Source organism: Vanacampus margaritifer, chromosome 1, assembly GCF_051991255.1.
Source record: "Vanacampus margaritifer isolate UIUO_Vmar chromosome 1, RoL_Vmar_1.0, whole genome shotgun sequence".
NCBI classification, from domain to species: Eukaryota; Metazoa; Chordata; class Actinopteri; order Syngnathiformes; family Syngnathidae; genus Vanacampus; species Vanacampus margaritifer.
The window spans coordinates 50,647,116-50,673,420 of record NC_135432.1 but is presented as its reverse complement, the minus strand read 5'-3'; the positions used below and the strand labels follow the sequence as shown (position 1 = coordinate 50,673,420).

Below are 26,305 nucleotides of genomic sequence, written 5' to 3'. Positions count from 1 at the left end.
ATTCCCAAAAACATGCATAGTAGGTTAATTGAACACTTTTAATTGCCCCTAGGTGTGATTGTGGGTGTTTATGGTTATTCATCTGTGTGTGCCCTGCGATTGGCTGGCAACTAGTTCAGGGTGTAAACCACCTACTGCCCGAAGACAGCTGGGATAGGCTCCAGCACCCCTGTGACCCTCGTGAGCATAAGTGGTTCAAATGATGGATGATGGATGAATATGAAATAAACAATGCAGATTTGATCAATTTCACTTAATAATAAACATCCATTGTTTCAATTGTTTGCCTATTTCGTTTTTATATACTTTCGAAGACAATTTAGTAACTTATCTGCCATTTTTTTATGCTCTACTAAAGTAAGTAAATATGAAACCATGGGAACCCTTATAGAGTGTGCAGCCCTTGTAATAAATGCCGCATATTTTGTTGAGGACAATAGAGGTGCTCGGCTCTGACAGCCAAACTATGTGTCAAGAGAGCGCGCTGAAACAAATACAAATCAGTCATTTGTTTCGGCTTCACCCATGTTTCTCAGCAAGTGTTGTGCAGAACAGCAATCAGGTGTTTATTATGCTTGCTTGCCAGTTGCCACTGTTAAGTATTTTTGAAAGGCAAAACAAGGCAGATTTTTCATATAGTGCATTTCCTACACACGGTTTGAAGGTTTGATTAAAAGTCCAATATTTATAAGCATTTTGAAACTAAAGACATTTAAATGTGTCTGTGTTATATCTTATCAATCATATCATATCGATATATGGCCACAATATCATTGTTAAAAGAAACACGTAAAGCACTGTATACTACATTTATTATTAAGATAGATTTGCATTGCTGCTACTAAATTTTTCTATTAGTGGTCTGTGTTCTGTGCAGAAAATAATTTCCTGCAAAAGGGGAAAAAAGATCAATAACATTTGGGCACTTTTTGTTGATAGCACGGATTATAAACTAGCTATACTTATAGTTTAACCCACATTTCAAATTAATAGTCTCGGACAATATGACTTAAAACTTAACATTATCTTTGTAAGGGTACATCACTGCAATAGCTGTAACATACTCATATCGCCTGTGTGGGAGGATAGAACAATTGTAAAACATGCATTATAAATTAAAGAAATACACACATAAGCATCAACATTTCAAATCAAAATCATACAAAAATATTGTTCAGTTTTAGATAAGGCTGGGAATTTAACACATTTTAAATACTGCACCTAATTACAAAAAAAAATCATGTTTTTGTTTTGTTTTAAATTATGCATTTAGTTTCTGTTTATGCACTCACTGACATGAAACATGTTCTACTTCCTATCAGACTGATACAAAAAAAATCATTCAGAGAGTTCAGCATACCATAACATTAGGCTAACATCATGATAGTGGTTATGCTTTGGTACATACGTGTATACTCCTTCTAATAACGGCTCTCTACAACAAATCAGTCTTTAAGTTGTTTATTTTCCTCAACTTGTAATGTGTAGAACAGTAAAACATTCACACACAATTCACAATATGCTATCAAGGCAACATATTTACATATTATTTAAACCAGCATAATTCATAGCAGATGAAGAGCTAATTTAACCAACCAATGTTTACTTACACACATCCATCAGTAAATGAAGAGGTATTTCCCCAAATTGTATTTTTTTTAAATGGTGCTTTCAATTGTGTTACTATGCATTTGTATAGCCAAAAATTTGCAGCCCAGACCCACTAGTCCGCTTTAGCCTAGAAAATAATCAAATTTCCTTGGATAAATTAATCTAGGGGCAGCATCGAACATGGTAGATCAGACACACATTGTCAACACCGGGGAGTGGATAAACGGAGCACAGAAAGTTTCAAGACAAGTGGCCGACAAACTCTTGTTTGTTCTTCCTGGAATGAACTCCCAGTGCTTAATTTGCAAACAAACCAGCACAATGTTTCAAACGAAGCAACTTGGAACCCCGTTTCAAAATGACACATCAAAAATCAATGAAAGTTATCAACCTGGCAGTGAATCTTGAATGCTTCACTATGATTGCAACAACAAACTAAAAATACAAACCCCAGTTCCATTGAAGTTGGGATGTTGGATAAAACACAAATAAAAACAGAACACAATGATTTGCAAATCCTTTTCAGCCAATATTCAAGATATTAAATATTCCAACTGATGAACATGATTATTTTTCTTTCATTTTGAATGTGATGCCTGCAACATGGCTCGGACAGGGGAAACAAAGGACTGGGGAAGTTGAGGAATTCTAAAAAAAAATAATAATAATAAAAAAGCACAATATTTGCATTCTATAGATGAACAAGGAAAAAGGTGAGTGTCATGATGTAGTATAAAATGAGAATCGAGGTGAGGTGAAGCTCACCACTTGGTAAACAACTGCGTGAAAAAAACAGTACATTTTAAGTACAACATTTCTCAACATGGAATGTAGTGATTTCATCATGTATGATCCATAATATCATTAAAACATTCAAAAAAAATCTGGACAAATGTATGCACGTTGAATGCCTGTGACTGTTGATCGCTCAGGCGAAATTGCATTAAAAACTGACATCACTGTGTAACGTTTATTGCCACGCCACGTGGGTTCAGGAACACTTAAGAAAACCATTGCCAGTTAACACAATTCGTCGCTACATCTACAAATGCGAGTTAAAGCGTTACTTTGCAAAGCGAAAGCTGTGTATCATCAACAGCCAGAAACACGCTCTGTGGGTCCAAGCTCAACTGAGATAGACTGACACAAAGTAAAAAAGTGTGATGTGGTCTGACGAGTACATATTGCAAATTGTTTTTGGGAAATCATTGGCTCTGGGCCAAAGAGTAAAGGGATCATCTGGATTGTTTTCAGTGTAAAACTCAAAAGCCAGCATCTGTGATGGAATGGGGGTGTGCTGAAAGGCGACAGCGGCTAACCGCAACACCGCTAACATTGCAACATACCATTTTGTTTCATTTAAAAGGACCATTTGTGGACGATATGCACATGACCTGACTTGTGCATATTTTTGTTCTGCCATGCCTTACATTTACATTTAACAATACATTTTTTAAATGTTGTTTATAGATTTAAATGCATCTAAGAGTTTATTGATGCTACCACCGCTGCACGCACTACATTGACATGATGCACTCTTGGCATCCTAAATCTGACGAATAGCGCTTATGGATTGCAATCCCTCGAATTGGCTGGTGACCAGTCCAGGGCGTACTCTGCCTCTTGCCAGCTTGGATAGCCCTCCGCTACCCCAAAGACCCTAAAGAGGAAAGGCTGTATAGGATATAGAATGATGGATTGCAATTCAGCAGTGTCAGAAGAGGTTGGCCGGTTGCCATGGTGATGCCATATTTTTTCTTTTTTTTACAAAATAAACCAACAACAGTGACAATCCACAGAGGCAGAGCACGATGAGTGGCTCTCAGCGGAGTACATTAAAACAGAGAGCAACATAGATAGATTTGGGCCTCCAGGGTAGAGGTTGGCTCACTGCTAGTATATAAAGAAATATACAGCCTACTGCAAAGACAGGCTCCACCTTATTTACGACCCATGGTGATGCATTCCTTGTAGTGACACACCACGTTTTAGGCCAAGACTGCTGTAACTGAAGTTGTTGGAGCCTGTTTTTTGTTTTTCCTTTTTTTTCCCAAGTGTGATTCCTGGGTCCAGCTGCATATGCCCACAGGAAGTAATTAAATGAAGCTCAGAGTAATGAGTGTCAGGTGTGAATCAGAGGAAGCATATAGTTTTTTGACCGTAGTCATTTAAGTCAAATACCCATCCTTTGTAATTGTGTGTGTGCTCCATTCAAGTACATAGATACGTTTGGATGAGGACGCATTAAGAACCGAGTGCACATGAAGACTTATGTAGTTTTTGTGAGCTGGAACCTGTGCTGCTATTGTCTCATGGCCAATCTCAATGCACAAACACAACAACTGACGACCTTTGACCACGCGACCAATCCATCAGAAGAGGTTTGAGATCAAGTGTGTTTACTGTTTACGCCTCCAATTCTGTTTGGTTAAATTGGGGTAAGAAGAAGAGGATGGCTCGTGTTCATCTGTGAGTGGCAGTGCATGCCTCAAGCACACACTCACAGCACGCCGCCTCATGTATTGATGTAAGGCGCAGAATTTGTTGCCCATAGCACAGCGTGATGCCTGCTATCGGATAATAAACAGATGGACTTGTTGAGCATGGCTGAGCACACATGCACTTGATTTCAATCCTCGACTGTGGCAAGCACTAAATTATCACTGTCATTCTCAGTACCAGCAAGTGTCAGCTTTTGTCTGCATGACATTAGAAGACTCACACCAGACTTTCAGCTTGACTGAACTGCTACAAGCTGGGTGAATAAACTTTGGCAGCTACTTGAATGGTGGAGAAGATTGCCAGAAAGGTTCATTTTGAAATAAATATATTTTAACTAAATATATACAAACATAATTAATGCCAAGGAGCTACAGTAGATATAATAAAATTACAGTTTTTGTTTTTTTTGCTTGGTCAAAATGAGAGGAATTATTCACAGTTCACAGAAAAAAACATTTGTATTTTGCTGGAAAACAAGGGAATGTCCGTAAAAGCCTACTAGAACAATTGCATATTTGGTTTTAATCAGAGGCACTTTAACCATATAAAGCCAAACGTATCATATTAAATACAAGACATTTTGAGCCCTCTATTTCATGAGAATAATATTTTATTTTTTTTTGCATTATAACCCTGACGTATATGATCTGACACATGCACTGCACAGATAATCCATTAGAGGGCAGTACCTGACCTTGCATGATTGCCCCAATTGAGATAGTTTTGATAGTTATGTACAAATTTAAAGCATTGTGACCGGATGTATCAAATATGACACAAATCAAAAGTCATATGTGGAAGTTTCATTTTCAAATGTATTTATTTATTTTTTGTTCACAAGGACCAATAAATACTCTATTTACAAAGAATCTGAATTTCCTCTCATATATTTCATGGTTCAGGCTTAACTCCTTTACTGCCAAAAACGTTAAATGACGTTTAGTAAAAACCTACGGAGGGCCGCCAAGGACGTTAAAAGATGTTCTCCAATTTTTTTTTTTTTTTTTTGGGGGGGAAACGGGTGGAGGAAAGCCTTGGCCAGCTGTGGTGAAAGTTTCAAGCAGATCTAGTTAGCCTAATGACTATCTTTGGCCCCTAGATGGCAGCGATGACTCTCTTTTGACAAGATTGGGTAGGCGTCAGTAGAAGACGTGAGGCGGAGCTAGAGGGGACAATGGCTGGGGATGGGAAGCGAAAATGGCGATCGGTTGCAAGCAGCTCACGCTTGAGCATTTTTTTTAAAGACGAAAAGCATCGACCAGTGCTAAAGAGCACATTGATGACGACGATGATCATCATCGATGATGATGATGGTGACTCCAAGGTTGGAAGCTTGACGCGGCAGTAGAAGACGTGAGGCGGAGCTAGATGGCTGAGGAAGCGAACAATGGCGACCAGTTGCAAACAGCTCATCGACCAATGCTAAAGAGCACAGTGATGACGACGATGATGATGATGGTGGCTCCGAGGTTGACGCCGAAGTTGGAAGCGTTGACACCGAAGTTGGAAGCGTTGACGCGGCGGCTATGACCACGTCATAAAGCCGGAAAACGCGGAGCACAACCGAGCACGCTCAGGCGGACGTTCAATCGGACGACGAAGAGTGCCCCGAGTCCAATGCATATTCATCGGAGGAGTGGGTACACTCTGCTACTTGCTATTCCCCGGAAAAAAAGGCCGTCAAGAAAGTGACGTGATGGATTTTTTGCGATTGCCCCTTTCACGTGCACGCGAAAGGGGCAATCGCAGGTTAGCACAATGGTTAACTGCTCAATCTGACTTTAACATCAGAGATCACTTGCTTACCTTTTATTGTATTCCCCTCTTGAGTCTTCCTTGCCTTGTTTTGGATGTTCAATTCTGATGCAATCTTTGATGGTGGGTGGGAAGAAAGTAGAAACAGAATTGACTATTGACACTAATGAGATGGAGAGCAAGTCAATGACTAAAAAAATATATATCCAGGCAGTACTGTCAAAGTCAATTGCTTGTGGTAAGTATTAAGTGAAAAAGTTAATGGGACAAATACCAGACAAGCTCAAAGGTTGGTTGTGTGATGAATGCTCCTGGTGGAAATATGCTGCAGGGGGTGATGTGGTATATCCGTAACAAGGGGCACTGAAAGGGTGAGAGGTCTATTCCCTCTAGCCATAAGCTCAAGGAAGTGGTTGAAATACTGTGTTGTTCTTCCTCAGGGCACATGCCTTAAGGCAAAGAGTCTTGGCTTCAAAAGTTACAATAGACAGGTGCCTAAAATTTAAATTAGCTAAGAAACCTTCGGAACATGTCAAGGAGGCATGACTGGTGTAATACCCAGTAGGAATTAATGCATGCAATTAATCACTTCCCCAATCACCATGTATCCATTTTTATTTTTATTTTTTTTTAAACCATCTCGCAACTCAGGACCTCGGAAATATAACCAGTCAATTACAGGGACATTTCCACCCAAATAAAATATCCAGTTTGGTTTGTCGTCATGGAGACTGAATTGGTCAATCTTTGGGGTTTTGTCAGGAAAATTTAATTAGCAATCATGTCAACTTGCACAATTCTGTCAGCATAGGACATAACTTGATAATGAATTATACAATAAAGCAGTAAATTGAAAAATTAAGCTTCATGAAGCAATTGTGATATTTTTGTTACTCTTCTATATGGTGCTCTTGGTTTAAAGATAAAGGCTAGTTCAATGGAAATTGTAAATTTCCATTGCATCTTTAAACAAAGACTGCCATCTAATGGAGTAAAAAAAAAAATATATATATATATATATCACAAGTGCTTCATGAAGCTTCATTTGTCCACCACTACAATAACGATGAAACTGTGCTGTCTGCTGAAATCCATAAACCATTTTTTTTTTAATTAACTCTTTGACTGCCAAAAAACGTTAAATGACGTTTAGTAAAAACCTACGGAGGGCCGCCAAGGACGTTAACTCTTTTACTGCCAAAGACGTTAAAAGACGTCCACCCATTTTTTATTTTTTATTTTTTTTAAACGGGTGGAGTAAAGCCTTGCCCAGCTGTGGTGAAAGTTTCAAGCAGGTCTAGTGAGCCTAATGACTATTTTTGGCCCCTAGAGGGCAGCAATGACTCTCTTTTGACAAGATTGGGTAGGCGTCAGTAGAAGACGTGAGGCGGAGCTACAGGGGACAATGGCTGGGGAAGGGAAGAGAAGAGAACATGGCGACCGGTTTGCAAGAAGCTCACGCTCGAGCATTTTTTTTCAAAGACGAAAAGCATCGACCAAAGCTAAAGAGCACATTGATGACGACGATGATCATCATCGATGATGATGATGGTGACTCCGAGGTTGGAAAAAAAGGCCGTCAAGAAAGTGTAACGTCTGCACGCGAAACGGACAATCGAAGTGAAACGTATCTGTTGTGCAAATCCTGCTCCCTCTCCTTGCACGCAGGGCAGTGTTACAAAAAGAAAAACTGTATTTGAAACATCCACATAATTGTAAATAGTACCACAGTTGCACACATTTGTAAATAGTTTGCGAAATTGTTTTGTCAAATTGTTACACTGTTGAATGGAAATAAACGTATTTTGCTATGAAAAAACACTTTTTCATTGTTGGTGGTAGTGTTTTACAGAAGTAAAGCACTATTTAGGTGTTTGTGGCATCATTCATGGACAAAAAGAAGTGTACAATTCACTAGAGTGCATGAAATAACATCGTTTCACAAAAAGCTTGTTTTCTCCGTTTTTTGTTTCAAAACAGAGCATTTCGGTGAAACTAACCATTTTCTATTGTTGATTACTGAAAAACGGAATAAGGTAGAAACAAACTTTTTTTTCTGATGAAAGATGAGAGTTCAATCTTTCATTTGGTAGAATGTGTGTTTCCATAGTCCAAACACAACATTATTATACAATGTACTTGATTTATAAGTTTTAAAGGATAAATGGCAACGCAAATGTTTCCGAACACAAAACAATAATTCAGAATTAAACTAGCATCTCAAACAAAGGAAAAGTTTAACTACCGGTACTTAGAGTTGACTACAGTCTCGAGTTCAGTTCAAACAAATCAATTACATAAATTTAAATCAGCAAACCCAACATTATTATTATATTGCATTTTGAAATCAAAGTCAACAGAAAAACATCATTCAGACTCAAAGTCCTTTTCCTAGCAGTTGCGTCTTGCAGTTCACCAATAGTTGTGGTGGTAAAGGCTTGTTTGTAGGACCAAGTGTAGCGATTATTTGGGTTGCCGTAATGGCTTATGAGAAATTTAGAAGGTACTGAGGGGAGTTGTAATTTCCTCAGCAACCTCTGGGGCACCACGTTGACTTTGCTTTTTTGTAGGAGCAAAATAAACGATAAAAATTGTTTTATTTTTTGGGGGAAACAGCTTCCCCAGCCTTAGAAAACGCCATGAATAGTACGTGATTGGATGATGTCACCACTGTCAGCGCTATCTCGGACTTAGTTGTCCTATTAATTTAACAACTGAAGCAAGCTGCGACCCACTGTTTCACTACAAGCCGCCTATCAAGTTTGAAGTGTGCTTCGGAGCTTCTAATAGCGTTTCCTGAGTTTCCAGGTTCTACCAGCTGTGTCTGTGTGTGCTTGCCTTCTGCAGGTTGGGAGGGCATGCTGGATGAGCTCAATGGGATGATGTATTTTGGTGTGTGGTGGCCGTCATCGGGTCTGGAGGGCAATGGGTTGCAACTTTGGAAATTGCCCTCTGGCATGCAATGATATTTGACGCAACAATAGGTAGTGGGTATGTGCTGAGTCCCAACAAGAATGAATGTGAACACAACCACATCCCAGATGTATGAGGATGTTTGGAATATTTAGAATGTTTTTTTCCCTCTTCCTTTTTTTTTCAGATATGAGTCCTCTCATTGAAAGGTGTCTTTTTTGCTACAAAAACAAACCAACAAAAAACAGCCATTAATTGGCACTTAGTTTGTCTTTAAGAGGCTGTTTTTGAAGAAAAAAACAAAACAAAATCATCAGCCATTTTGGCCACTAAATGGCTGGCACAAACCAGGTCTCAAAGGAGAGATTTTTGAATAGTTATTGATCCAGTGAGCAATTTCTATAATGGAAGACATGCGTGTTTGTACATGATTGGACTGGTCTCACAAAAGATATTTCAAAGCCAAACTACAAAGTACGAGTTTTTCCCTTCATTGTGGACCCGAGGATCGACCAGCAAGTCTACAAAGACACTCTGCTGCTTCGTTCAGTACATGAGAAGAGGCAGCAGTAGTTGCAGGACAACTCGATGTTGCTTCACCATGACATGACTGCTCACAGTCACAGAACATGACAGTGCCAGAGAAACCTCCCTACTCCATCTGTTTGTTTTTCCTTTTTCAAATATGTGGTTTATTAAGGATATCAATTTTTAAGAGAAGTACGAAGGTGAACTTCAAAATAAGCCTTACTATATATACCAATAATATTCGGTCATCAATGCCATGCTTATTTTGAAATTGTTCCCGGGGGCATGTCATAGCGTAAAGGCTGACTTGACTCATACCTGATGTCGTCTTGAAATCAAGTTCAATTGATAATTACGGACGCTAAAAAAATCGACTGACATTGTATTATACGACACCTGTTGCCAGCATTTAGCGACGACATACATGTACAGTAGTCAATTGCACAATACAAAACAACAAAATGCACAACCAGACTGACTCCAACCCTGGTGTCACTGATTAGGCCTGGCCACATAAAAGCACAGATGTAATACATGTTACAGTATAAGCAGTAATTGCACTTAATAATCCAGTTTATATTTACATTGTCATTTATTACATTTTATTGTTTCTTAAACATTACAGTGCTATTTGTCGTTATTCAAAACATACATTATACCTAAAAAAATATATTGGTGTTTTTGGAGGCCTGGAACAAACTAAACTCTTAAGTCAAGGTCCCAATATATTTGAAATTAGACTGTTGATGTGGTGGTATGGATTTAAATAAATCTTCTATCTCTTAAGTTTTATAATTTTTTTACATTCACTTATCATAAAACAAATAACTATCAGAACATGTAAACTCATTATAGAGAAGTGAGTTTTTTGTTGTTGTTTTGAAGCTCATACAGCCCACGGCTCACAGAAGTACCCAATGTTTTTTTGTTTTTGCTTTTGCCATGGAATAGCACTCCGAGGCTTCCTGTTGAAAGCAGTATTTAGATTATCCCTGCATAGTGGTCCAGGCAGGAGCTTTTGGCATGGGAAGGAAGGGTGGACTCTTTCCCAGTGAGTGTAATCCATCAGCTCCTTTACCTAGCTGAGAGGCTGCTCTCTGGCTGGCTACTCTTCACTTCACATCCTGAGCTAGTCATCCATAACAATAACAAACATTCGTATAGCAAGCCAGAGGAACTGCCCTCAAGTGTAAGTATGGCGTTCACATGCAAGCACAAACACTTGATTTTTAATTGGGGCAAATTAATTAAACATCAAGATAAAAACAGAAGTTGTGAATTTCGGTAATATCCCCTTTTCAGTCAGTACAGTTTTTACAAGGAAACATAATTATATATATTTTTTTTTTTAAAGACTAAAAAGAAGCAAAATACTGTTATTGTTAAATTCTCTAATTATTTCCTCTTACCGCCATCATTTCTAAGCAACTTTGAGGAATTCACCTTCCTACAGACTGTGGATAGTAGGACAGTTTTCATCTTCCAAGAGGCATGAACAGTGGAGGATTTTGTCCTCTCTGAGGATCTTCTAATTTATGTAGTCATTCCTTTTTGTTTCAGCTTCAAAGGAACTTTATGCCCTATTTACTGTATGTTGGATCTCCGATTGCCTTGCCATGACAGTACAATACCAAGTGACTTAGAAAACAAAAATGAGACTGATCACGTTAGGGCTGAAGCAGTTTAGGGTTTGATTCATGAATTTCTTAGGGTTCTAATTCAGCGGCTTGAGTACATGTACAATTTAAGGAAATTTTATTGAGCTTGCTTCTGATTATACCAAGACAGTATGAGTGAATAAATTTTGTTGCCGAACGTATAATTTAGGAAGCAAAATACATCCTTCAGATTAGTCCTAAAATTTGTACAAAATATTTTTACAATTAATATGTTCTACCCAGGCAGCACGGTGGCTGACTGGTTAGCACGTCCGCCTCCCAGTGCAGCGGACGTGAGATTGAGTCCGGGCTTCGGCCTTCCTGGGTGGAGTTTGCATGTTCTCCCCGTGCTTGCGTGGGTTTTCTCCAGGTACTCCGGTTTCCTCCCACATTCCAAAAGACATGCATGGCAGGTTAATTGAACGCTCCAAAATACATTTTGTTATTGATACAAATATTCATCAAAGGCAGTGATCTCCCACCACCAGCTAAAACATTTAACATAACATATTTTTAGAATGTCAAAATAATTATTAAATCAATTAATTCCCGATTTAAAAAAAAAGAAAAAGTAATTTAAAAGTAACTTAAACTTGAGTAATGTATTACTCTACACAGACAGTAATGTAAAGAAACTTTGCCATTTCAAATGTAAGTAACTAACAATATGAAGTATATTACATTTTGGAAGTATCTTCCCCAATACTGCTCACTGAAAACACACCAATCATTTTATTTATGATAGTTTCATCCACCATTGCATTTCAAATCATGTCTGTGTTGTCACTAGCCAGTTCTCACCAAGGCTGTCAGCCAAATCTTGTGCGGTTAAACATCACCTCATGGCAGAGCTACAGTATATCCCAAATGACTGCACTAAGTTTAGCTACATTTTGGATTCATGTAGAAAGAAGATACTTTGGGTAAGACTAACATGAAGATAGCATGCTGCTCATAGTGTGAACGTGGAGCTGTTTCTCACTCTATTCATGAGGCAGCATACACACTCGACACCAGCTTGCATTAGTTACTGGTGACCGGCTCATTATTTGCTCATGTTAAAGTAAACTTTATCCGCTTTTCACTTTTTTAGATATCGCTTTAATTACATCAATTCAATTATCTCTATACGCTCCCACACAGAAAGGCATAATTTAAGTGATGAAGTGAAGAATACACTAGAAAAGCTGAGAGGTGCTGGATGGATAAAATGTTGCACTTGTACGTGCACATTTACAGAAGGTTGGGGAGGTGTGATGCTTAAGCAGAGAATCCGGCAGAGTTCATGACAGTTCAACAGCACAAACTTCATGACTCCGCATGACTAAGCGACCTCCCAACGGTAATGAATGCTCATACTTGGAGTATTCACTAAGACCTCCTGTGACAGGTAATACTGGATAACAAAGCACTGGGAAGTCAATCTTAAATATATAACAATACAATATTAAGTTAAAATATTGTTAAAATTGAGACAACCATATGATTGAGGCAATTGATTTGCCTTGGCTTCTTAATTCTGATAATATGTGCTCATCCCTAATTGTGTTTAGTTTACATGTTCCCTGTACTTATATGTCAATATTCTCTGGGAAATCCATTTTCTTCTCACAATCAATGAATGCACATATGAGATTTATTGAAGACTTCCTATGGGAGTGAAAATGAGTTTGAACAGCTGTCTGTCTGTAGCACATGTGCTCTGCGGTTATCTATTAACCTGACCTGAAGTCAGCTCGGATGGGTTTCATTTCACTGGTGATCCTGAATATGACAAGCCGTCAAAAATAAATGGGTGGATTATTTTTTGAGGTTGTGCAACACAAACTCACTAGTGGGATTATAGTTGCATTGCCCTGCACCCGATAAGATTGGAGTCTGAATTAAATTAAACTATGAGATAAATTTGAATAATGCAAGGACTGTGATCAGTTTAAAAGCTCTAGAGGAGAAAAATGGAAACTATAATATAAGAAAAAATAATGATTACATTACATATAATCTTATCCCTATATTGTTTTAATATTAAAACATATGCTTATGAGATAGAACATGTTATACATTCTGAAATCAACAGATTTCAATCAAGCAACAATCAAGCATACTTGTGTGTTTGCATCATTATTTTCTATTTCACTTTAGGCTACACAAAAGAGCATATTCACACACATATAAATATTCTATCCATCTACAAAGTATGTATAAATCTCTTATTTATTCTGTTACAATAAGCTCTGTCCAGAATTGTTTCCTGGCAGCTATTTCAATAGGCTAATTGTACTGGGTAATACAATAGTTAATAGATGCTTTACTTCAGTCCAAAATTCCTTCAAATATGTGCTGGGTATGTGGGAAAATGCACTGTCCACACAGCCTCCAGCACTTGGACCGTCTTTACCAAGTGGATCTTTCATGTAAGGATCTGTACTAATGAGGAAATTGGGCCAATGTGGCTCATACAGCAACATTAAGGGAATAAGTATGGGAGGAAATAATAGACTTGAAAAAAAATCAACTAACGACAAAGGCTGGTCACTGGCTCAACGCAGGGCCATAGCTAGTCTTTTGGGGCCCAAAGTCACCCTCCCAACCAGAGCTGTACTGGCCATCTGGCATACAGGATAAATGCCCGTTGGACAGGCATCTTTAGGGGCCGATGCAGAGCTCTTTAATTTTTATTTTACTCAATTTTTCCTAAACAGACCAGCTCACAATTTAGACGGGCCTAGGTCAAAATGTCAGGGCCAATTTTTTTGTGCAAGTGCAGTGCCAGTTCAGTTGACAAAAGGTGAGATAATAATTTAGACCACTTTGTCTTTTGAAATAAGTTACAATTCTGACGGCTAAAGTTAGCTTACTAATATTCACACAAAAGATTTTTAACGTTAATATTTCGACTAATAAGTGTGAATTTGATCAACTTCTGAGCTAGATAAAGTCCTTAAAATCCTTCTTGAAGATTTTTATTTAAGTGAATCATCTAAATACTTGCATTGAAATTGACAAGGTTGACAACATTAATCAAGTAGATGTAGTTTACCATTTCTTCATTTTAGTTTGAACACTTCCAGCACTTTTACATGTATAAAGAATAACTGTCTAATAAACGCACAGCTAAATGCATGCTAAAATGCTTGCTGCTCAAGTTGTTTTGTTTTTCACCATTCTTGTTGTTTATTAGCTGTGTATCTTGATCCTGTTGGAAGATCTTCAACTTGCATCCACAGCCAAGCTTTCTGACATTGGGTAGCACAGTTCGTTCCAGAACACCTTGATAGTCTTGAGTCTTCTTTGCAGGCAGAAAAGGTTATTCACACTGCTGGATATAGCAAAGGAGCCCAATAGAACATATCTGAGCCTGCCATTTGCTTCACAGTGGGTACAATGTTCTTTTCTTTGGGCACACAGCACAGGCAAAATTGTTGGTCCAAATTGGTTAAAGGATGAAAAACACCCATTCATCACTGAAAAAAAATTGATGGGACTGGGATTTGTGGAGATGCCTATTGACAACCCACAAAGCTTCTGGGACAATGTGCTAGTGACAAAAGTAGGTTTTCACACATGGGGTAGGTACAATTGAAACTAGTTAAATAAACAAGAGTCAAATGCAGCAAGTGTCTTAAAGCAGCAGAGCATGGTCAACACAACAGTATAGTGCATAATGATATGATTTGTGACTGATTCAAATACCGATAATGATGCTGATGTTGATATTGATACAGTTATTGATGATATCCGTGTTTTGAGATCAATACTTGAGTTTCTGTATCTCTCCTCTATGCACTACTGCAATTTTATCAAAGAGGGGACTTAGATGACTGCATTTGTGTGTGGCAACTCACCACCTACAGCCTAAGTGCTGCTTTGGGCAGTCACAGCATGGAGCCGACACACTTTGCTCCCCCTTTCTCTCTTTTGTTGTACCGCATGTCATGTGACTTACAGGCACCAGGTAAACAAGCAAATAGACTCAGCCAGCAAGAATCAGTCACCAGTGTACACACACACACACTCAAGCAGCACAGAAAGACAAACCTGAAGGATAGCAGAAAGGAAGAGGAGCGCTGCGTAGCCATAAACAATACAATGGCAATCTGGAAAAAGCGAGTCAAATATTGTGGTAACACAACTCATTTCATTCAAATATTTAAGAAATCACCTGTTAGAAAACAAAATGTTAGTTATTCTTAGCAGTAGTTGATATTACTATTCAAACTACCGCTCACCATTTTTTAATTTTTTTTATTTTAGTTAGCTGAAAAAAAATAGCTGCAATGCATTTATCCCACATAACGCCGCCCTCTTGAAAAATTGCCTAAGCCATTTAAAAAAATATATATATTTATATTAATTTAAAAGTCATCTCCTCATGATACAAATGGATATTTGTTTCCTGAAAAATCTGAAAAAATTACTTAATTGTCAACATGTTTTTAAACTTGAAAGAAAAAGAAAAATGCATTAACAACTCAGATTTGATTGACTATAAATACACGAGTGTTTTGTGAAAGTATACTGTATACTTGCTATATACACACTATACCAGTGGTGTCAAACATACGACTTGCGGGCCAGAACCGTCCTGTCAGGACGCCCAATCTGGCCCATGTCGAGCACAACCACCAGCTTTTTACAAAAATTAACTGTTGTTGCCAGGTTTGTCCACTGGGAGAACTTACGGCTACCTAAATGACATTCTGGAATTTGGCTGTTACTCAGGATTTGATGCAAAAAGTTTGTGCTCATTTTGGTTATGAAATAAATGGGAATGATTTCTGAATGCGCTTGTAATTATTTGCACTAATAAAACTGAAAATGTTCGACCTATCGTGATTTATAGATTATTAGACTACATACAGGTTTGTCCCAATTGAGATCGAATTTGAGAGAAAGTGGCCCCTGAATTCAAAGTAATTTTGACACGCCCGCATTATATTGTAGACAGTGAACATAACTTATTATTTATCCATAAATGTTGTCCAACCAGCCCCCCCTTTCCCCCCCCACACACACACACGCACACAAAAAAAGGCACACAAAAATTAAAATACTGTACATTCAGTGCTTAATGAAACTTCATTTACCCATCAATACCCTGAACAACATTTCCTGGGTAGTGATGACAAAATGAAGCTTCATGTAGTAGTTGTGATTTTTTTTTCTTTTACTCCTCTAGATGTTGCTCTTGGTTTAAAGATATCGTGTAGTGCAATTTAAATTGATTAAATTATAATGTGTTGAGTCACAGAGGTGCCAAACAATTCTGCAAGTGCAAATTGCCATCAATCATTAGTGAAAAGTAGTTACCTTAGAGGCTTATACAGTAACTAGTAACTGCAGCATGTAATGTAGCAGGATGGTGAAATATTGGAGCAGAACCGGTTGTGTCATACAGTCTCAATGAATTAACATGTCATATTTTACACTCAACTTGCAGGTTGTACGCATTAATTAGGCTGCCAGCAACTGGTGATTGCACTGTAATCACCATCATCTGTGATTCCTTGCAAATGTACAACGGTAATGCTAATAAGACCTGATAAGGAATTTAATATGACTGTGATTGAATAAATGAATACGAGTACCAGTTGTAAAATACTTGATTACCTTGTGGTGACATAATAATGAGAAATATGATTTGCAAGATTCATTTGAGCAACTACAAGCATGTGAAGTTTGCGTGGTCCCTTCATTTCCTTTCCCGTCCCGCACAACATATGAATTGCATATTGCCGCAAGTAATGGAAAAGGGCGGTTTAAGTGCAGCTGTTGAGATACACAATGAGACATGTGACCCAGTTTGAGAAGTATACTTTAACACAGTCTGATCCTTGGTAAGCTGCTTTTACTATTACTGTATATGGAAGAGGAACTGATCTGTAAACAAACTGTGGGAATGAAAATAAATATCCACTATTTTAAGATCTAGTTTTCTAGCATATCAAACTATTTTCACTGCAACAACAAAATAATCCATAATGTCACGGTGTCTTCATCTTGAATGCCTCCTGAGAATAATGACATTTTATAATTCTGTCAGATTTGGCTTTGCAATTTTAACTTCAACTCATCAACACTAGATTCTTTAACAGGGTGCATTAAACATTTATATTCCTTTCGAGTTAAAAACTCTTTGTGATCTTCCGCACACACTCACTTCCTGCCTGACTGAGCACAATAGGTTTGAAAGTGAAATGAGACTTCATATCAATGCAAAAAAAAAAAAAATGCTTTGATTTTTTTTCTTTCGCACCTTTTTCGACTTTTTCCTCTGCCAAGGCTCTTATTGGCTGTTTCATTTCATGCATTTTTATTAAGTGCTACAGCCTTCCCTCCAAAGTAGTTTAAATCAAGCACGTCAGCAGCACAGTAATTTCACTCATGATTATTATTTGTGAATATGCTTACCCTTTCTTGCAAACTATGTGTCTATTTTTAACACTTTGAAAAAAAAACTGAAAAATGATTATGTGTCTGTTTTAGTAATTGAAGTACATTTATGCTCAATACTGTTTTCTTGCTCCTAGGTCAGTTCTTTTGGGTGAATTGTTCCTCCTTTGGCGGCCCCTGGGTGCTGAGTCCTTGGCTGTGGAGTGGCCCAACTCCCTGCAGCGTAGACATGGCCTTGTACCTGAACCCTAAGCAAAGTGGGCAATACACCATTTGGCTGATTGAGAGGGACAAGCCACAACTTGCTCTCTTCTCAACGGACGCGTTACCTCGTATCACAGGGTAAGTAGTTGCTTTTGGGTTGTTGCAAAGTCTAATCCAGATCTTGAATAACAATCATGTAGTCCAACTACCATACATATCAGATGGAAGAGGTGGGAAAACATGCAATTTTCACAACAGTTATAATGCATGCTTTCATGATGGTCTGGTTCTAGGATTAGAGCAGTTTCCAGGAATGAAACACTTTACAACATACAGTAACTGGACTGATTCAGTGCTGCATGATGTTGGAGTTTGATAAGGCAGGACTGCCTTTTATTTATTTTTATCTTTATTTATTTAGTTATTTTTGCCGCTCTTCACCGCAAGCTGTACAGTACACAATGGATACTCATGCATCTATCTAACCCCTTTCTCTCTTTTATTTGGTTTCGTCCGTGACTAAAATAGTCCCCAAAAAATTCCTGGTGTCCTCCCCTTCTTCCCCTAGGTTTTCTAAGGCTGATTACACCCCTGTCTATAGTCACAAGTCAATCACAGGACAATTGAAAATTGGGCAATGACTAAAAATCAAGTAAACACCAGCTACGTGACATTGATTTTTCGAGATCTGAAAAGCACTTAGATACATTTAAGAATGTTTGAATTTCTAACATTTCTATATTAACAAATTGGATTTTGTTTTCATTTGATGTAAATCACAGTTTAAACAACCAATGAAAATATCTACAGTGTATCTATGCATTTTTGATACTGCTTGTCCTCATGGTCATGGGTAACAGGAGTATATTGCAGCTGATTTTGGATGAGGTGGGTCACATCCTGGACTGCTGGCCCGACAAAGTAGTAGTCGACAAAGAAGGGTCTCACAGTGAACCACACCACAAGCAGACTTATGCCGAGTTCACACTGACTGCGAAATGGATGCGAAGCGTTTACCGTACGGCATCCGTACAGACTGCAATTCACATTGAGTGTGTTGCAGTGTCCGGAAGCTGCACCCGCAAGACAACAAGATCTTGGGGGTTCACGCTAAAGAGCTGAGTTCACGCGATAACAACCGTGTCAATAGAGCGCTACTTGTAAACAATAGCATGCCTGTCGTTGACATCGATTTGCTTTTTGGACATTATTTCTGGGACTTCTACCATGGCTCTTCTACCATGGTTAAGTATGTTTTCTGTAGTGCTATTTTATCATATTTAATTATTCCCCGAGCTCGTTTTTAGTCTTTTAAATGTCCGACTCATGTCAGGCTATCAGTAAAAAAAAAAAAAAGAAGAAGAAGTTTATTATGAAATATACCGGATCTATCTTGATGCCGACACTTGACTTTCTGTCCGGCTTGTGTAATTTATTCAGCTTCATGAAAATCCGCATGCGGAATCCGGAAAAAATAGAAACCTTCTGAAGCTCCGCATATGCACCGCACCGTAGCTGGTGTGAATTGACACACAGACTCAAATGATTTTTTTTCCTTGCAGCGTCTGTACGGATGTTGTTCCGCATCCGTTACACAGTCAGTGTGAACGGGGCATTAGCCATCACCGCCACTGGAAACACAACTTACAGTAAATTAATGGCTGAATAAGTTTAACTTTTTTAGTAGTCGACGCTAAAGTGATGAGAGTTGAGTCTACTTCGACTAATCACCAAATCACTCACCAAAAAACACATGCTCGCCCCGCTCGCTCATTCGCTCACTCACTCACTCACTCACTCACTCAATCACTTTCTTCATCGTCCTCTACACACACACACCCATTCATCCAATCACATTCCAATCCCTTCATGGTCTCGCAGACAGTCAGAACTTGTAGAACACTACCATCGATTCAGGTAACTGCATGAAATATACACATATAACGTATAGTCAGGAATGACAAAAGATGGATTTATATTGCTAAATGTGCATTCTTTAGTGGTAATATTAATCATAATAATTAGTAGGCTACAATAAAAATAGTAATTTTATCATGACTTAACTATTTGATTAGAATTTTACATTACTACATGACAGAAACATGTATTTTATTACGTGACAAATATATGGTCTTCTCTGATTTGAATTTGTTCTCAACTTACAATTCCCACCCTTTTTACATGGTCGAGTGCCTGAATTTATTAGTATAACATGACTTTGGTTCCAGGGAGTAAAACTCAGCCGATGACTCCAGCCGTGTTCAGAAGTCTGTAATCTTAATCTTGTGAAGGCATTGATGTCTTCTTCATCTCTGCATATGGCTGTCATATACATGTGCGTCTCTATATGTGTGCACATCTTTAGGCAGTAGTAATGGCGGCATGCTTTTTTGCATGTGTGAGAGATCAGATTGTGTGTTTGCATGCGCTCATTTGTAGTCAAAATGTGTCATCCTCCCACAGCATCTCTGCTTCAGATGTTTGAAGAAAAATTCACAAAAACTGTTCCAAGAATGGGGGTGGTTGTGTGCTGAATTCTTGAGAAAAAAAAATGTACAGAATAAAAGAAGCAAGCCAACTGTGGTCACCTTACTAATTGCCAACCTGCACACTTGCATTTTAATTTGATTAATGTTTGCCAAGTTGGAAGCAAGCCAACCATCCTTGTGCATTTTAACTTGGTAGAAAGCATTTTGTTATGAAAAATTTAGATGTGCTTAAAACAAACAGATTACACCTTTATTGTGTGTTGTGACTTCATAATCACTCACTTCATTGACTTACATTAAAACAAATGACACAATAATTCAGAAAAATTATAATAAACCAAATATATGCCCGTTTTAACCGAGTCATTACACACATTATTACCTGTGTTTTTTCTCACTGACTATAAACATTTACTGCTTATTTGTGAATATTTTCAGATAAGATTATTATTTTTGCAAACAAGGTAATTGATGATTATTTTAGCACTCTGTCGCCAAAAAATGGAGAAAACAGCAGAAGAAGAACAATACACAGTGATGAATGTTGGTGGACCACTAAATACTTTTAGCAAATCAAGTATAACATTTCTTTCATGATGAACTAAACCAAGAGGTGGCGCTTTAAAAATATTTTAAACAACATATCTGTTTATATTATTATTCTTGATGGACTTGAAGGGTCAAATCATAGTCTTAACATGCTTCACCGGTCGTCATTTCGTCTTTGTGTGCTAACTGATGCATTTTTATGAAATATGGTCGGTACGTCTAAATGCAAGCCTCAACAAATGTGTTTCAACTGAACATGCCATCTTTCAAAGCTCCGTAGGGTCCACATCTGCAACGAACCGATCTTGACTAGCACATGGTCAAACAGCTTCAAATGTTAAGAGAATGTGACTAAATTACTGATTAATCATTATTCATCGATTGAAAGTCGGGTGCAAACGACATTGCAGTGTGGGTGTTGATAATCAACTGCTTGTGTGACAAATTGCTTTTGATCGAACCATGCAAAAACATTTGGCTTCAGCACCCTGCACAGACTTTAAAACAAGTCCATTTATGTAACAATTATTTTCTTGAATTAATAATAATGATACATCTCTTCCACAAACAGTCAAATGAAAGTGAACAAGAGCAGGATGGATGCATTCCTCCACAAACTACAGCTTCATGTCCTTGCGGAGTTGTGGGGACATTTGTCACTGGATCTAGAGGCAATAAGAATGCCAAGGACTCAGGTTTTCGGCTTTCTGCTGGATTATATGTCAAACACATGGAAGGAGCCATACTGTACATTTGTGTAAATTGCGAGTGTGTCTGAAGGCTCTGCACACATTCACTGCAAAACTCTGCAGAGGACATTACATACAGACTTCAGGTGAAACAGTTTGATGTCACCTTCTCTAACTTTGGGAAATTGCTTGTCTGTGCAACAGAACCATGACGCATACACGATAATCCCTTCAACCTGCATGTCCACAGCTCCCAGGCAGGCTTTAAAATATAGATTTGGGAAGTGGGACTAAAAGTTCTTATATTTGTGATTTCTGAGGATATGTGAAGGACTGTGTGCATAGGCATGTAACAATGTATGTTCAGTAACCCTATACAATAGTTTTCCACTTGTATGTCTATTGTGTGCAGCCTACAAAAATAATCTTTGATTGTGTCACCTCATGTTAAAGTTCGATGTGGGAAGGAGGATCAAATAGAAGACATGGGACGAAGGCCGGTTTATAATTTGAATATTTATTGACTGAGTTGAGGAATGGGCTCGGGGAGTCAAATCCGGACAGGGTTGCGAGATGAGGTTTACATGTGAGGGGTTCTGGTGATTAAAAGGCAAGGCGGAGAAGTACAGAGGAAGGATGCCGGTGCAAGAATTCTGAGAAGTATCCAAATTGCATGGACATAAGATAGTAGTGACGGAATATGATGATGATTGTTTGCAGCTGGGTCCCTGCTCCAACACGGGTACTGTATCTCCAAACCTGCACACAGACACACATGTGGAGGGGCGAAAGAAGTTGAAAGCAGCAGACTTGACACCTCAGTCAGCACGTATCCTTCATCTCCGCTTTGACTTGGGTTTTTGTTGAAATCCCTCCTAGCTGACTACACCATCATTCATGCCCATTATTATACAAAGTGTGTGTGAGTGTGGTCATTGTGACAATTCTCTCTTCCTTGCGTTCAATAAAGCACCACTGTGGCTCTCAAGGGCATTAGAACTGCACGACGTATCATATCATATTACTTTGGAGGACCAAAACTGCAAACATTAAAAATAAATAAATGACAAAATAAACAAATAAATAAATAAATGAATAAAAGAGAAAATAAAAATGCATATAAAAAATATCATTAAAAAATTAAATACAAAAAATAAATATAACTGAAAAAAAACATGTGTATATATATATATATATATATATATATATATTAGTGCTGTTAAAGCATTAACTCATTAATTAATCACAAAAATTATCGCATTAATTCATGATTAATGCAATAATTTTTGTGATTATTTTGTGATTAAAATTAAAAATAAATAAATGACAAAATAAATGAATAAAAGAGAAAATAAAAATGGATATAAAAATATAATTCAAAAATTAAATCCAAAAAATAAATATAACTGAAAATAAAAACTATACATATATATATATATATATATATATATATATATATATATATATATATATATATATTAGTGCGTTCAAAGTTAAAGCATTAACTGATTAATTAATCACAAAAATTATCGCAATAATCATGAATTAATGCAGATTAATCACACTATAAATTTTGACCATAGATTATCCGTAGCTACGTTTAAGGTAGCACAGTTTGTGTTTGAGCAATAAACATCATTACATGTATTAAACTAAAAAAAAAATAAATGTTTGCGTATCACATTTAGAATATTTGTTCATGTCAAAATATTGGGGTCATTTTTTTCCATTTTAAATTATTCAAGAAAATAACTGATTAGAAAAAGATGAGGATGAGCGTGTGCAGTGGATAAAAAAATACAATATACTCATAATAATAAATGTCAAAAGAATTAACATATAAACGGTGCTCTTCCAGAGGGGGGCCCCGGTAACCCGCGTCCGGGCAAGGTAAACCCTGGAGGTGGGGCTCGAAGGCGAGCGTCTGGTGGCCGGGCCTATACCCATGGGGACCGGCCGGGCACAGCCCGAAAAGGCAACGTGGGTCCCCCTTCCCATGGGCTCACCACCGGTGGAAGGGGCCAAAGGGGTCGGGTGCGCAGTGAGTTGGGTGGCAGCCAAAGGCGGGGGCCTTGGCGGTCTGACCCCCGGCTACTGAAGCTAGCTCTGGGGACATGGAATGTCACCTCTCTGACAGGGAAGGAGCTCGAGCTGGTGTGCGAGGCTGAGAAGTTCCGACTAGATATAGTCGGACTCACCTCCACACACGGCTTGGGTTCTGGTACCAATCCTCTCGAGAGGGGCTGGACCCTCTTCCACTCTGGAGTTGCCCATGGTGAGAGGCGCAGAGCAGGTGTGGGCATACTCATTGCCCCCAAGCTAGCCGCCTGTACGTTGGGGTTTACCCCGGTGAATGAGAGGGTAGCCTCCCTCCGCCTTCGGGTGGGGGGACGGGTCATGACTGTTGTTTGTGCTTATGCACCGAACAGCAGCTCAGAGTACCCACCCTTTCTGGAGTCCTTGAAGGGTGTGCTGGAGAGCGCACCCCCGGGGACTCCCTCGTTCTACTGGGGGACTTCAACGCTCACGTGGGTAATGACAGTGAGACCTGGAGGGGCGTGATTGGGAGGAATGGCCCCCCCGATCGAAACCCGAGTGGTGTTTTGTTATTGGACTTCTGTGCTCGCCACGGACTGTCCATAACGAACACCATGTTCAAGCACAAGAGTGTCCATATGTGCACCTGGCACCAGGACACCCTAGGCCGTAGTTCGATGATCGACTTTGTAGTCGTGTCATCGGACTTGCGGTCGTATGTGTTGGACACTCGGGTTAAGAGAGGGGCGGAGCTGTCAACTGATCACCACCTGGTGGTGTGTTGGCTCCGATGGCGGGGTAAGATGCCGGTCCGACCAGGCAGGCCCAAACGTACTGTGAGGGTCTGCTGGGAACGTCTGGCAGAATCCCCTGTCAGAAAGAGTTTCAACGCCCATCTCCGGCAGAGCTTCTCCATTGTCCCGGGGGAGGCGGGGGACATTGAGTCCGAGTGGACCATGTTCCGCGCTTCAATTGTTGAGGCGGCCGATCTGAGCTGTGGCCGTAAGGTGGTTGGTGCCTGTTGTGTTGGCAATCCTCGAACCCGCTGGTGGACACCAGCGGTAAGGGATGCCGTCAAGCTGAAGAAGGAGTCCTATCGGGCCTTTTTGGCCTGTGGGACTCCGGAGGCTGCTGACGGGTACCGGCTGGCCAAGCGGAATGCGGCTTTGGCGGTCGCTGAGGCAAAAACTCGGGCATGGGAGGAGTTCGGTGAGGCCATGGAAAACGACTTCCGGATGGCTTCGAGGAAATTCTGATCCACCATCCAGCGTCTCAGGAGGGGAAAGCAGTGCACCGTTAACACTGTGTATAGTGGAGACGGAGTGCTGTTGACCTCGACTCGGGACGTCGTGAACCGGTGGGGAGAGTACTTCGAAGACCTCCTCAATTCCACCAACACGCCTTCCTTTGAGGAAGCAGGGTCTGGGGACTCTGAGGTGGGCTCCCCTATCTCTGGGGTCGAAGTCGCCGAGGTGGTTGGAAAGCTTCTCGGTGACAGGGCCTCGGGGGTGGATGAGATCCGCCCGGAGTTCCTAAAGGCTCTGGATGTTGTGGGGCTGTCGTGGTTGACACGTCTCTGCAGCATCGCGTGGACATCGGGGACGGTGCCTCTGGATTGGCAGACCGGGGTGGTGGTTCCCCTTTTTAAGAAGGGGGACCGGAAGGTGTTTTCCAACTTTAGAGGGATCACACTCCTCAGCCTCCCAGGTAAGGTCTATTCAAGGGTGCTGGAGAGGAGGGTCCGTCGGGAGGTCGAATCTCGGATCCAGGAGGAGCAGTGTGGTTTTCGTCCCGGCCGTGGAACAGTGGACCAGCTCTACACCCTCAGCAGGGTCCTCGAGGGTGCGTGGGAATTCGCCCAACCAGTCCACATGTGCTTTGTGGACTTGGAGAAGGCGTTTGACCGTGTCCCTCGGGGAGTTCTGTGGGGGGTGCTTCGGGAGTATGGGTTACCGAGCCCCCTGATACGGGCTATTCGGTCCCTGTACCACCGATGTCAGAGTCTGGTCCGCATTGCCGGCAGTAAGTCAAATTTGTTTCCGGTGAGGGTTGGACTCCGCCAAGGTTGCCCTTTGTCACCGATTCTGTTCATAACTTTTATGGACAGAATTTCTAGGCGTAGCCGAGGCGTTGAGGGGGTCCGGTTTGGTGGCCTCAGCATTGCATCTCTGCTTTTTGCAGATGATGTGGTGCTGTTGGCTTCTTCAAGCCGTGACCTCCAGCTCTCACTGGAGCGGTTCGCAGCCGAGTGTGAAGCGGTTGGGATGAGGATCAGCACCTCCAAATCCGAGACCATGGTCCTCAGTCGGAAAAGCGTGGAGTGCCCTCTCCGGGTCGGGGAGGAGGTCCTGCCCCAAGTGGAGGAGTTCAAGTATCTTGGGGTCTTGTTCACGAGTGAGGGTAGGTTAGAGCGGGAGATCGACAGGCGGATCGGTGCAGCGTCTGCAGTGATGTGGACGCTGTATCGGTCCGTTGTGGTGAAGAAGGAGCTGAGCCGAAAGGCAAAGCTCTCGATTTACCGCCGATCTACGTTCCTACCCTCACCTATGGTCACGAGCTGTGGGTCATGACCGAAAGAACAAGATCCCGGATACAAGCGGCCGAAATGAGTTTCCTCTGCAGGGTAGCCGGGCTCTCCCTTAGAGATAGGGTGAGAAGCTCGGTCATCCGAGAGGGACTCAGCGTCGAGTCGCTGCTCCTCCACGTTGAGAGGAACCAGTTGAGGTGGCTCGGGCATCTGGTTCGGATGCCTCCTGGATGCCTCCCTGGGGAGGTGTTCCGGGCATGTCCTACCGGCAGGAGGCACCGGGGACGACCCAGGACACGCTGGAGAGACTATGTCTCTCGGCTGTCCTGGGAACGCCTTGGGGTCCCGTCGGATGAGCTGGCTGAAGTGGCTGGGGAGAGGGAAGTCTGGGCTTCCCTGCTAAAGCTGCTGCCCCCGCGACCCGACCCCGGATAAGCGGAAGAAGACGGA

At 40.3% G+C, this 26,305-nt stretch overlaps 1 protein-coding gene across 2 annotated transcripts in view; it reads left to right on the top strand.

The window, feature by feature from the left end:
* The window catches only part of alk (ALK receptor tyrosine kinase), a 379,915-nt gene that overhangs the window by 177,310 nt on the left and 176,300 nt on the right, over positions 1 to 26,305 (top strand). For both annotated transcript variants that reach the window (XM_077579089.1, XM_077579020.1), the window contains exon 4: positions 17,498 to 17,702. In XM_077579089.1, coding sequence (XP_077435215.1) covers positions 17,498 to 17,702 — 205 coding nt within the window. The remainder of the gene's footprint in view (positions 1 to 17,497; positions 17,703 to 26,305) is intronic.